This window comes from Purpureocillium lilacinum, assembly GCF_023168085.1.
Source record: "Purpureocillium lilacinum CBS 284.36 DNA, scaffold_5, whole genome shotgun sequence".
NCBI classification, from domain to species: domain Eukaryota; kingdom Fungi; phylum Ascomycota; class Sordariomycetes; order Hypocreales; family Ophiocordycipitaceae; genus Purpureocillium; species Purpureocillium lilacinum.
In genome coordinates this window covers 2,905,373-2,918,648 of record NW_027072115.1, presented here as the reverse complement: position 1 = coordinate 2,918,648, position 13,276 = coordinate 2,905,373, and the positions used below count along the sequence as shown (strand labels likewise).

The following is a 13,276-nucleotide window of genomic DNA, read 5'->3' as shown; positions in this document are numbered from 1 at the left end:
GTCAGCAGTGCAGATCGGACGCTGGCTGTGCAACGCAGCTGAATTACTCTTTGTCGCCGCATGTAAGCCGTGATGGATCGATCGTCGCCTTCTCCATATATTGATGACTCGAACATGCCACCTTGATCCCCTTGCAGTGCCGGGCTCCCGCGCGCCTTGCCGCGCCGTTCCTGAAATACTCGGAGCTGCCGTCCGGGATGCCTTGTCCAGGCCCGTTCGGGCCGTCGCCCGACCACGCCCCGACTCCTTTCGCCCCCAACGAGGCCGACGAGTTCCACCGCGCATAGTCGCTGGATATCGCCAAAACGGAGTTCGTTTGTTCGAGAACCACTGTAAGCCGCACATTGTTCCTGCCGCTCGGCAAAGGACCGAGGTCGTGCACCGCGACCGTTCCACCATCAATCTCACGCAGCGTCGCATCGCCATGCTGAGAGCATCACACACAACGCCCAGGGGGCCACAGCAGCAGGTGAGCCAATAATGGCATTGTGTGCAGGTCTCGCATGCTGTGGATGGAGCAAGAGTGTGGATGATCAACAGAGCTGAGCCATCTCGTGATGTCCATCGTGTACATGTAAGCGACGCTCAGGGGAAGCACGAGTTGAATCCCTGAGATCGGGGGCGGCTTCTACGTATATAAGAGCGAGTTTCGAGTCAAGAGAATCACATTCACAAAGCAGCTTTCATCTGCAACCTCTAGCATTGCACAAGATCCAGCATGTCCTACAAGACTCTTCTCTTTGCCGCCGCCGCGTGGCTGGCCACAATCCCCCAGGTCGCCGCAACGCCCCCAGATGTCACCTTTCTGTGCAACAGGATGCCCGAAGTCTGCACCAACATGTGCTGGGCCGTCCGCTGCGCCAGCCCGACGTTCTCGCAGGCGCTCAACTGGGACGACCCCAGCGACGACACGGCCAAGAAGCGCCGCCTGTCGGCCGGCTGCCAAAAGGGCAACAAGTGCAACAAGGGCCGCAAGGGGCCCGGCCACCGCGGCGGCAAGTACACGTCTTGCGACGAGTACCCCTTCGCGTCGACCAGCAACAGCAAGTTCCCCAACGGCCACCAGGTCTCGCGCTGCGTGCCGCCCGTCGAAAACTCCCGCCAGGGCAAGGCGCTGCAGACCGTCTACGGCCGCTGGCGAAAGAAGGGCTTCAAGAGCCACAGCCTGCAGGTCGGCTTCGGCAACCCGGGCTCCCGCGGCGTCAAGTACTGCAGCAACCAAAAGTGCAAAAACGACGGCTTCCAGGTCCAGGACAAGTCCATCAAGAAGCGTGACGAGGAGCCCCTCTTTAAGTTTTACAGGACCGGCTCTGGCATGGTGCTGGGCTCCCTGACCAAGATTGACACGCCCTCCAACTTTACCCGCGAGGTCGACGACCAGGAGAAGGTGGCCGCCCACTTTGACGCCTGGAAGGAGGATGTCGACGGCGAGGACGTGCACGTCATGTCGGACACGGTTCTCGAGGAGATGCCGATTGAGGAGGCCATGAAGCACTTTGAGGGCGATGCCTAAGCGCACCAGGCGGCCGAACACGCTGACGATGCACAGCTGGTAAGGCAGTAGAGGCACTTTAGACTGTCCGTCTATATCAAAAGGGGCTCCTCTCGGTGCAGGTTGCTCTAGTCCAATTCAATGTATATAGATCTTGTTTGAATCTTGACTCTGCCGCGCTACATCATCTATGCTTTGTAAGGCGTTTCACTTTTGCTCAACCCGGTCAAACCAGATGAACTCATCTATTTCCGGCTCGAGATGCAATCCCATCCGGACCGCTCGATCGTTTTCCAGCTCAAACTGCGCCTTGAGCGGGTCGGCGCCTCCCTCAAACATGTCGCTCAGGTGCGCAATGTACTTGCTCTGGCCAGCCAAGTGCTCAAACGTCAGCGTAAAGCCCATCGACCGGTCCGTGGCGTCGACAAAGAGCTTGTCGTCCTTGTCCTCCAGCGTCATGCCGTGGTAGCCCGTGTTCCAGTACTCTCCAGTGTACCCGCTCAGGGGCAGCGTCTGCGGCTCCGGCTGCTCGAGGCTAGGACAGAGCTCCTCGCGCACCTCCTTTTCCAAGCCCTCGGTGTCGTTGACCTTTTCTTGGAGGCGTGTCTCGAAGTCGTCCCAGTCGAGCCGCTCCGCGCGCGGCACCTTGAGCAGCTCGTCAATCAGCTCGTATGTCAGGATAGATGCGACAGCCCCGGCTCCCCGTGCGTTGCCGAATATGACTGCGCCAAACTTGAACGCGGGGAGGAAAAGGTGCGTCGACCCGAACCCTGGCACCGATCCATCGTGGGACACAATCATGTGCCCGCGGTAGGTGTGCACCTCCCAGCCCGTTGCATACAATGTCGGAGACGTCAAGGGGCGCATGTTTTCGTACTCTGGGTTTGAAATGACCCGAGCCTTGATGAGTCCCTCGTAAATGTCCTTGGTGATTGGGGCCTCCTGGTTCATCATGGCCTTAACCCATTTGATGTATTCGTTGGCGCTTGTCATAATGGACCCCGCTCCTTGCGCCTCGGGACAGTGCCAGCAGCCAAACTCGTCGTACCTGTTCGCCTCGTCTCTCCAGACGTGGCCGGTGGCGAGACGATCTCCGAGCCCCTTGGCCTGCGCCCGCCTGACGCCGAGGTTGGACGAGCCCATGCCGAGCGGTCGGAAGAACCGCGACTCCAAAAAGTCGTCAAACTTGACGCCCGTCTCCTTTTCGACCAGGTACGTGGCGGCCGTGTACATCATGTTGCAGTACTCGTACCCTGAGCGGACCGGAGTGCCCACCTGCAAGTTGCGCAGGTTCCGCGTCACAGATTTCGCGTCGTCGGGGCACGACGACTCCGAGTTCATGTATGAGGAATCGTGGCTGCAGTCATTAGCATCTCCCGGTGAATGTCACGAGAGCAACTTACGCGGCCATGCCCGTCCGGTGGCTCAAGACGTCTTCCACAGTGACCGTCTCGGTGTACCCCTCGCCCGGCATCACAAAGTCGCCGGGCAGCAGCTTTGACATGACGGCGTCGTACTTGACGCTCGGGTGATTGTCGTCCGCAACCAGCAGGCCGACCGACGCCGCGGTGAGCGACTTGGACGAAGAGGCAATGTCAAAGAGCGTGTCGGCGGTGCACGCCTCGGGCGGATGCAGCCGCGCAACGCCCCAGCCATTTGAGGCCGTCGCCTCCTTGTCCACGACGGCCACCGCCAGTCCGGGGACGTGGTGCTTCTTCATGAGCTGCTCGACCCGCGCCGAGAACTCTGGCGACCGAAAGAACTCCATGTTGAGGGACGCTTGAACTGGCCAAGCGGTGAGACAGACGTGCGCGTCGCAGGCCGGCTAGACAAGCGTCGCTAAGTGCCGTCTTTATATGCAGCCAACGCCGGCGACGTCGTCAGCGACTCAGCGCCATTGCGGCTGTGCATCTGCCGGAGGACTCATGTCGGCCGCGAAGTGAGCACTTGCCTAAGTAGGAAATCGACGACAGTGCTCCGCGATTCACCGAAATGCGTTTTGCTTCCTGTCGCTTGACTTGCTGCGTATTGATTGACACGTGCGGCTCTTATGCATTCATACATGAGAATAAAAAGCCGCTACCGTGTTGTCGCTCTCACAGTCAATCATCGGGCAGGGAATCCAATGGCGGGGTGCCCAGTGCCCCGATTCGACGCCCCAGCCAGGGCCAAAACCGAACACTGTGAACAGTGGGCTATTACATCCCGCTGACAGCAACCCACAGGCCGGTACCACAGCTAATGTAGCAATGACAGCCCGACCGAGCCAGCTGAGAGTTCCGCCACCACGGCAGCCGCGCTCACCAACGGCACGACACTCGACAAGCCCAATCAAACACATCGGCAGAAGAGGTTAGGGGATCGCAGCAAGCCTCCAAGCGTCACGTGCGCTTTTGATGCTGCGAGGGGAGATACGAGGGCAAACAAGCAGCGCATCATAATGTTCTTCCTCCGACGCGGCAGACTGAGTGACGGCAAGGACCGTGTCGTATGTAGCGGAAGGGGGCACTCAGCCATCGTCTCTTTACGTAAAAGTATGGTCCGAATGGGCCAGGAGAGGCAGACGACTTGGCCTAGACGATCGAGGCATTGAGGCAGTTGAGCTAGACAGGAGGAATTTGCAAATCCCCTGACCATCAGTGTCGACAGAGACGGCCGTAAGAGCATCTTAGGCTCTTTCGTATGTAAAGACTAACTCCCTGAGGAGCATGATGTCATGTCTCCTCCACTTTTGTCAGTGGAGATGGACAAGTCGAGCTGGAGTCTGGTGGCAGATGCACTCTTCTTGATCCAAGTTCCCCCAAGGCGTCTGGTGATGGCGTCATGTTCCCAACGAAACGATTATCGTACTCATATCTCGAGTCGGTAGTGGCACGCCCTCCCCCGTGAAAGCAACAGTCGATCCGACGCTTCGTTGAAAGGTGTCTCCACCCCATGGGCTTGGGTTGAATGGCGAAACACGTCTGGTGCATGTGGTGATGCTGAGATCCCCAGGAGCGGAGTTCCAGAACCCTAACCTGATGCAAATTGTGTGTGATAGACGGCGATACTCTCCATTGACCTGGCTGAATCATACGATGTCTCTGGGCGTGCCACGTGCAGTGGTCACTTCAACCCTCGTGGTTACTGTTATACCATCCGCCTCTGCACTGCCCTCGCTCCTCCTGTCCGACGACGCTCCTCCACTTACCTCGTTACGCCGCCATTTATTGTACGCGAGTCCGTCGTTATCAGGGTCAATAATATGCTCCTCACTTGAATTGTCGCCCATCTCCATTATCAGATTGTTGAATCGCCCCTGATGTTTCGACCCGATAACCGATGCACGTGAGGCGTCTTCGGGCATACGGTCTAGGGAGTACTCGTTTTGGTTCTTATGGTAAGCTGGCGTGGCGCTGCTACTGCCCTTGCTAGTCGTAATCCAGCGGCCCTTGGAGAAGAGTGGTTTAATGGCCGCGGCATTAACGGCAATAATCCCGACGAACTAGATCGGTCCGGTCAATCCATAGGATTCCATCGATGTTTGCCAAAGGGGGATATTAAAGTAACTTACGGTCTCGCGAATAGCCCATATAGTGCCGACATTAATGCCCTTGATGTCGCGAAGAGATAGGACGCAACGTAGAATTGTAGCAACGATGATAAAGATGCCAGAGCAGAGGAGCATTCCAATCGCCATCTTGCGCCTAAGCGTAAGTTTGACCTTCCATAGTAGCGGAATTGGGATATAGAGGATCATGATATCAGTTCTAGCGCAGGAATGTAAATTAGTATAGTAGCTTAGCCAACATTGAACCTTGAACATGGAGGGCATCAAAGGTCTCTTACGTTACGTTTAGAATAACAAGAGTCACGTAGTTAGCTATAGGGAGCGTGCACCTGTCTATAAGCTCGTTAACACTCAGCGGATTCACCACCCTCAATACTGGCTAAGACCATTGAACCTACCGCCTGGATACGGCACGACCTGCCAGTTCTTATAGACGGGCGTGCAGTGTCCCCAGATGGAACTCATAACTCCCGCGTAGGCAAAAACGCACGCCAGCCCAGTCCACTTGACAAGCTTCTGCTGCCTAAGGCCAAGACTAGGGATATCTTTGCGTCAGCAAAATGCGTTTACTCCATGTCGTGGGCGATGATGCCAGAGCCAGGGGCGCCGTACGTAATGCGCTGGAAAAAGCAAAGCATGCAACCCTTGAGCGCCCATATGAGTGACACGTAGAAATTCCACCCGGCCAGGAGGCATTTAGAGCCAAACTCGAAACGCGCAATTTGTTCACTCGATAGGGTAGCGCCTATGTCGTCCGTGACACCGATGTTGGTGCCATATTGTCCTAACACCGGGTTAGTTGAGTGTGCACTATCACCCTTGTAGCTATCATACCGATGAGTTCGAGCATGCATAGTTCGAGCTAATGGTATAAGTCAGTTATCAGCACGACCGACGTAGGAGTAGCAACCTGCCGTCCAAAGTAGAAGCGTTAGGACAGCGAATGTGTCGTCACCCTTCCAGCCCCTGAATCCGGCGGTCTTCCACCTGGATAAGAAACGCAGGAAGAGGATCACTACGCCGAGCCCGTACTCGGTCCAAGCCTCGATCTGAAATGGCGTTGACATTGCTTTGGTTGCTCTGCAACATGAAGCGGCTCGGACCAGCTGTATCAACCAATGGACAGAGCCAAGGCGGTTGTTGTCAGAAATTAAAACGAGCAGCCCGACACCGTCTAATAATCGCAGCAAAAGACATTCGTTTAAGTTTTGCCGCTGTCGGAGATCCCGGGTGCCGGGCCGGACGCTTTTACGTCGCAGGAGTTGTCCACATGCAGTATCCTGGATCCAGGCCGCCATGATCGGAGTACATAATGCGCCGTGACTCGCTCCTGGGCAGCCACACCCACAGCCGCCAATTTCGTGTCTGCCGTCTGATGTCCGAAGTCGTGCCCACGCCCCTTGCGTCGCCTCGACTGGGAAGTACGACCTGTAGTTACGCATATGCATTCCATGGCCGTGAAACCACCAGGTCTCAGCTGAAGGGCGAGAGGGCTAGGAGCCCACTTCGTGTCATTCGCCTTTGGGCAGTGAAGTTTCCAGATTCGGAATAATATTTGACACTGTATGCCGCCCGCCAAAATGGTCGCTGGGCTGAACTGAACTTAGCTGTATCCCGTCTCGGTGGTAGGCCCCGCTAATTTTTACCCACAGCCATGCCCAGTCGTTCTGGGTGGTCCTCGCACATGTCCCGCCATCTTGGCCTTGCCAATTGGGCGAGTTCGAGAGATCCACCTAGCCAGAAATCCATGATGCCAAGGGTGGGCATGATACCCATGTTGGACTTTTGGTGTTCTGTAACTTTTAGGGCAGCCGACACGTCTTTTGCGTATACTAATCAAGGGACACATCGGCATCTGCGTTCATATTGCTGGGCTGGTGGCGTGATTGCCAGCATCGAGATCTGATAGCATGGCAAATGAGGTGACTTGGAACCTGGCAGCAGTAATTATATGAGTGTTAGTGGAGGAAAAGTGGCTACGGACAGGGCGTTCGAGTACCTCATTATGGGAATTTTCATCGTTGCCAGGTGTTACCTGCAACTTGTCTGTCAACCCGTCGACATCCACGGCAGCTTGCCTGTCTAACACCAATGCTTGCACATCCTCAATTGTATCAGCGCAGGGTGGGCAATCGGAAGCGGCCCTAGCAGTCATGGGTATCAGCTGCCTTCCCCGCCACCAGACCCCTTCGCTTGACGTTGATCTGAAGTCAAGGGGACGTTTCAATGGCAACAGAAGAGACAATTCGTGGGAAAGGGGGCAGAGTAAACTATTTCGCGCATCCCGGACCGTGTGCTGAGATGGAGGATGCAACCCATTCAATTCATGCTACTAAATATCCGTCCCTTTTCGTTGGGCTTCACTTACCAATCCCAATCTCCAGTGAACTTAAGGGACTAAAAGTCAGAACGAGATGGTGGTTCGCTGGTCAAAACCGTACCCCAATTGCCCTTCCGTGTCAGAACCCCGGCTTCATCGTGCCCCCAGTACATTATTCTATGTGTGCTTCGCACCACTACTCCTGCTGCCATTGACAGGAAGTGGCAATAAGTTCGGGTCTTCGATCACCCCAGGTCTCGGCCACGACCGCAGAACTTGGCACATCCCTATACTGTATTAAATCAGAGAGATAGTTGTTGCTAAGAAGTCGCCTATGATTGCAAGCCAAGTTCCGCCGCGACAGCCGTTCAAACGATGATCCGTGGGCGCGTGGATGACTGGACCATGTGACTCTGCAGCGTTGCCACCAGGCTAGCTGCATCTGCTCGGAGAACTCCTCCCTGTCGAAAAGTCTTCAGCTTGCCTGCCAAAACTCAACCCAAAATCAGTCCCAAGAAAGGCCGAGAGCTCATTTACATTTTGTGGAAAGGGCGCAAAGTTACCGTCTACCCCGAAAAAGGGCGTAGACGACGGTATAAGTGCAGTCTCATCCACCCAATCCCCTCCAGCGGGTTGCGAAAGCTGAGGTGCCAAACATGTCTCTTCATCCTGGGCCGTTGCACTCTCTAGGCCCAGTGATGGCGTGTCTAGTTTGCACAACCGTTCCCACCTCTTAAACTTCGCGTACTCGGAACTGGAACCATCGAAGCTCCCCGAAGCCATTGCAGTGCTCATACCAACGATGGCATCCTCGAAAGCCTCGATCAGCGACGCCTCCGAATGTGCTGACAGGCTGCCAGCGGACATCTCTTTCAGCATCTCCAGTCCATCTCGTAGCGCTTGTCGAAATCTCTTCGAATTTTCGGAGAGACACTGCGTGGTGATGACCAGTAGGGCTGCTCGACAGGAGCTAAATTCGGTGTAGGAAGCACGGGCAAGACCGATGCTGTTGCGAAGAAGCTGGCAGATATCTATCACGGACATGGCAGCCTCGACACAATCCGTCACCAGAGCCGCCCGAAGGCTGTCCTTGCTGGCTGCCAAATCCGCCGGAGTAGGTGTGCTGCGAGTGTGCCATGGTCTATCCTGGGGCAGGATAAAGACACGACCAACAAACATGCGCACAAGGCAATATTCGAGCTTCAGATGTATACCCCGGCGGGTATTGTCCGACTGCGACATGGTTGCTTTGCAGAGCGCATCGTTTGTCAATTCGTTCCACCAGGCGTGAAGTTGCCGTTGCAGGCTGACAAGAGTTTTGAGGCAGCCTGAAGTCTTCCTCTTGGGGGCAGTTCTAAGGGTAGACCTGGAACATATCAGCACCGTGAGCAGTCCCGCATGCAATCGACTATGTCTAGAACCTACATTTCATGGGACAATATGCGAAGTTGCTGATTCAACTGCAGTGTTGCCAGGAAGTGCGCATCGTGAGCAGACAGCGACGACAGCCGAAGTTCAGATCGGTCAGCTGGGTAGTCTGCGTCTACATCTGTGCTTGCTATTGAGACTGGACGTCCGTGGAATATTCCCACGCGTCTGGCCCGCTGTTAGTGACGCAACGGAACAAGCTGTTCTGAAGGCTAGGTTACCTTTCGATTGTGTATAGAGTCCACCAGACTCTATTTCTCGTTTCTCGCACCGCAAAGGCTAGATCCTCGCTTGGATATCGCCTGTGCATGCCATTTTGGATAGCCAGCTTGAGGGCCAGGTTGAGGTAAATATACGCCAGTCCAGATGCATCTACTGGCAACGTGTATATACCCATCAATAGGCAAGCTTGGACGCTCTCCAGAGACGACGTCGTGATGACCTCCGGGAGAAGCCGGGAAGCTTTTTGATAGAACGTCTTCCCGATCGAATCCTCCGTGAATACTATGGTCCCGGTTTGAACAGAGCCAGTGCCACCATCTGTGCACGACTCGAGGTAGGCGTACTGCGTCCCAATCGCGAGTATGGCGAAGAACATGCACACCATCTCCGTGTCTTGCATGAGCATGGGCTCTGCGCTCGTATATAGACAGTCAACTCTGGACTTGAGCCAATCCTCGTCAACAAAGCTATAGTTGGCTTCTGCGTGCTCGAAAAAGCAGTGAATGAGAAAATCAGCAATTGGTCGCGGCGGCAGGGAAGACGATAACACCACAGCGTTTTGGGGTGATTGTAGCTCCTGGGCGCGATAGTACTCGTCAAATCCTGACATCAATTTTGGCGATTGCTGCAGACTCATGTCAGCTTCAGGGGAGTGCCCAAAGTGGTCTCGCACAATTTGACTACACCTTGTGCGTCCTTCATCACACTCTGCTCAATCCAATCTTTAATTCGCATGGAGAAATTCCAGTGTGAAAACTCTCCTGAGTAGTCTAACGGTGAACGTGAGTCGCCATGGGGCCCAGCAGTATTGATGGTTGAGGCAATACTTACGTGTGACATTCCCATGCAGAGGTTGCATGCTAAACTTTTCGTCAACTACATCGAAATCTGAGCTACGGGATGTGGCAGCCGCTGTCGGAGAAGAGGTTCGCTGCCTGTCCGCAGAGTCTGCTAGAGTCCGAAGCGTCTCCAGATTCAGCGCAGCGCCACAATCGGCATAGCTCTGGACAATTCTTTCCAGGTATGCTAATCGCTTCGCTTGCTCGGTGGCATGTGTGACGTTCCTATCACAGAGGCGGCCCCTTTGACCCGTAAGAACAGGGTAAAACTGGTGGAGGAGAAAAGGGGGTCTTGTTCTTACCTTGGCCCCATGTCAGAGTCCAATCCTGGGCTGGCCGAGCTGTCCACGTCTCCATCCCAGAAGGGCCGGCCAGAGAACTCACACGGACGGTTTAAACGAAGGCACCTACGGCAAGGCACTCCACCGTCACATCTTTCCTTTTGTCGCCGACAACCATTGCACCTGCGCCGGGCGTTAGGGAATAGTAAAATCGCGACGTGCTTCTGTTGCGCAGGCATCGCTCATGTAGTTGGCGTTAACATACGCTCGAACGGCCCGTTTCCGTTCCCTATGCGGCGCTCGACTGCGGCTCGGAGAGAGTTGCTGGGCGTCCATCATGAGCCGCTAGATGATTTACTGAGCCAAGGATGACACGGGAGGACGGCGACAGCATGGATATGTTCAATATTGACGAGGATGGGCCGCAAGTCTTAAAGGGGCCAGCCTGGTGCTGAAGGAGTGGTGGCGCACAGTGACCTGCTTCAATGCCTTCACTCACCTGCACGAACACAACGGCGCTTAGCCATTTACGAACTGGCGTCTTGCATGTGCATGTGGGTAGACCGGCAGATGTCCCAACGACCAGGCGCAACGCGGCGATGGGCACATTGGCGCCCGGCAAGGCTGCTGAAGCTACGGGGTGGCGTGGTCCCACGACTCCATGAGTCATGATCTGTAGTGAAGTGGCGGTGTTGTCGCGTGTTTGACTGGCAATGGCAGTCATGAAGGCATTGATGAATCTTCGTTAAAAAGGACGAATGCTATTGTGGGTCGCATTTCGAGATGCGTGAGGATTGTGTAGATATCCTGCCAGTAAAGCGTAAACACTCCTGTCAAAGCCAGTGTGCGGGTATATTATTGGAGAAAGCACACTCCAGTTCTTGTCCGAGGCCGTGTAGGCTTCACACCCCAGATCAATAATGCAACCTCATTCCTATCATCTCGGAGCTGCATCGGCGCCCACACTACGGCCACAGAAGGGTCTTTGTCGATCTCAAATCGCCTGAGATGTCAAATCTGGACCCGGAACCGTTTCACAACCTCTCCGAGCACAGGGATAGGATGATAATGGACTACACTGGCAAGGATGAGGACTTGAAAGGTAGGTCCAGTCTTCATGTATGTTGATGACACTTTCATTTAGTACGGAAAAGAAATCTAGCTCGTCATCCACCTTGGCTGGACCTTTACTTCTTTTGTTGAGTGACACCGAAGCTCGTCAAATGTGGCCAATCTGCTCAGATGTTAGACCTACACGCATGTCTTGCGGAAATAGCCATCTAGGTGGCGAAAACTCACCGAACGTCGTCCGCTCTTTGTTGATGTACGTCACCTTGGCTTTCTGTCCAAGGAAAATCCTCTTACCATTTGAAGAGCCGAAGCAATAACCATAGCGCCCAAAGACAGGACTGTACTTTGCCCCCTTGTCGACTCTTCTATCCTTGTTTAGCTTCTTCCAAACCATGCCACTATCGTCGGTCGCCGTCTTGCCCGTGTCATAGTCTACGGTGATGCTCTGACACCGATAGCAGTTGGCTGTCAAGGGCATCTGAATTCCGCCCTCAAACGTCAACTCGCCCCAGTAATCTTCCACGAAGGGACCCGAGGCGCCTTTGACGACGATGTTTGGTCGGAATTTCGTCACATCCATTTCGCATCCCACGGCTAGCCTAGACGTGACCTGGTTGTTTGACTCCTCGGTTACGACAAGATAGTGGGCGATATCGTTGAATGCGAGGCGCTCAGCCGGTAGTGCCAGGCCTGGAACCATGCCTCGCAGGCGGCGTACTAGTCGGCCCTTAATGAGACCAGATTTGCTGTTGGGAGCATGAGAACCCAAGACCGGCCGCGACCCATTTCCGATGAAAGCGAGACGGATCTCCATGCCGAGGCGGTCTGTGAACCAGGTTGCGTATTTGTTGCCCATGTCGTACGCTGATGCGGCGCTCGTATGCAAGCTCACCTCGACTTGTTCCAGTTCCTCGACTGAAGGGTATAGCGGAAACCTGATCTCATCGTCGGTCTCAATGCCGTTGGTAGTGTCGAATTCTGTGTCTCGGCCATGCCATGTCACGATGACCTCTCCGCCAGGGGCGTTTTCCAACTTTCCGCCATGCTCAACTCTCGCGCGGAATAGAGCCACCTGTAGGTAGTAGCCTGCTAGTACAGTCTCGTATCTGGTCACTTTGTTGTTCTCATCGCGATGGACTCTTTGCAGAGCAAATGTGCGGTCGCCGATCATGCCATACTGGCCAACATGAGCTTCCTTCAACGGCGAGCCGCGAAGTGATTTGACGGGGTAGACGTAGAGCTGCAATCCGGCATCAGTAAGGTTAAGTCTGATCGGCAATGCCAATGGAATCCATTCAGCGAATCTACCTGCGAGATTTCCAAAGTATCGCCATTGTGCGGCCGTGAGCTCATCCACACCAAGAGTATAGTAACGGCTGTCACAAGCACAGCGGCGCTGAGGACTGCGTCACCAGTCGCGCGACTTCCGCTCAAGGTACTCATGCTGGTCGTGGAAGCTGCGTGAAGATCTAGATGCGTTTTCGAAGATGTGATGGAAACGAGTGGGTTGGAGAGTTTCGAGCCCAGTGGCAAGCCTGAAGTAAAATAACGAGCTGCTACGCACCCTCATTGCACAAGTTGGTCGCCATCATGCCACTAAAGCCTCACCTGGATTGAGCAGGAACCCAAATCTGCCTCCTAACCATTCACGTCTTGGAGTTCAGACTCGCGGGGGCAATGAAGGGGGTGTCGGTCAGGCATGTGGAGACCCCACGGGGCCGCCATCCCCTGGACCCCAGCGATATCCGGGGGAGTGGCGGCCGGCCCACCCATGCCATCCACCGCCCCAGCTATGCCGGTTTCAGTAATTGGGTTGACCAAATCTTCGGCGGGATGGGCTTCACCAGCGCCCAACCAGGGTCCAGACGAGTGTTGTTTTGTGGCAGAAATTCTGCCCCACCGAAAGGTGGCAGGAAGGATCGGGTACCCTTTGTCAACCTGCAGGCCCTACATAATACACGTACATGTACGAATACATAGTCCAGCCCATCAGGGGGTCAGAGGATCAAGGTCAAAGTCCCCCCCTCTTCTCTTCTCTCGATGCTTGTTTTGCGAGTTCCTACGTACTATACG

General features: G+C 54.9%; 5 protein-coding genes across 5 annotated transcripts; 1 reads left to right on the top strand and 4 right to left on the bottom strand.

Annotated features, from left to right (window-relative positions):
* Positions 1-718: 718 nt before the first annotated feature.
* Positions 719-1,513, top strand: PLICBS_007487 (uncharacterized protein; the record flags this gene model as incomplete). Its single annotated transcript, XM_018320921.2, has 1 exon — positions 719-1,513. The coding sequence occupies one exon, from the start codon at positions 719-721 to the stop codon at positions 1,511-1,513; it is 795 nt and encodes a 264-aa protein (XP_018180818.2).
* A 186-nt stretch (positions 1,514-1,699) lies between these two features.
* On the bottom strand, positions 1,700-3,260 carry PLICBS_007486 (uncharacterized protein; the record flags this gene model as incomplete). Its single annotated transcript, XM_018320920.2, has 2 exons — positions 1,700-2,849; positions 2,896-3,260. The coding sequence occupies 2 exons, from the start codon at positions 3,258-3,260 to the stop codon at positions 1,700-1,702; spliced, it is 1,515 nt and encodes a 504-aa protein (XP_018180817.2).
* Positions 3,261-4,615: 1,355 nt separating this feature from the next.
* PLICBS_007485 (uncharacterized protein) lies at positions 4,616-5,171 on the bottom strand (the record flags this gene model as incomplete). The annotated part of the gene is made up of 3 exons (XM_065601185.1): positions 4,616-4,618; positions 4,683-4,976; positions 5,046-5,171. 3 exons carry the CDS (start codon positions 5,169-5,171, stop codon positions 4,616-4,618), a joined length of 423 nt encoding a protein of 140 aa, XP_065457257.1.
* A 437-nt stretch (positions 5,172-5,608) lies between these two features.
* Positions 5,609-6,109, bottom strand: PLICBS_007484 (uncharacterized protein; the record flags this gene model as incomplete). Its single annotated transcript, XM_065601184.1, has 3 exons — positions 5,609-5,826; positions 5,877-5,904; positions 6,062-6,109. The coding sequence occupies 3 exons, from the start codon at positions 6,107-6,109 to the stop codon at positions 5,609-5,611; spliced, it is 294 nt and encodes a 97-aa protein (XP_065457256.1).
* A 5,210-nt stretch (positions 6,110-11,319) lies between these two features.
* Positions 11,320-12,646, bottom strand: PLICBS_007483 (uncharacterized protein; the record flags this gene model as incomplete). The annotated part of the gene is made up of 3 exons (XM_065601183.1): positions 11,320-11,366; positions 11,432-12,443; positions 12,512-12,646. The coding sequence occupies 3 exons, from the start codon at positions 12,644-12,646 to the stop codon at positions 11,320-11,322; spliced, it is 1,194 nt and encodes a 397-aa protein (XP_065457255.1).
* Between the last annotated feature and the right edge of the window lie 630 nt (positions 12,647-13,276).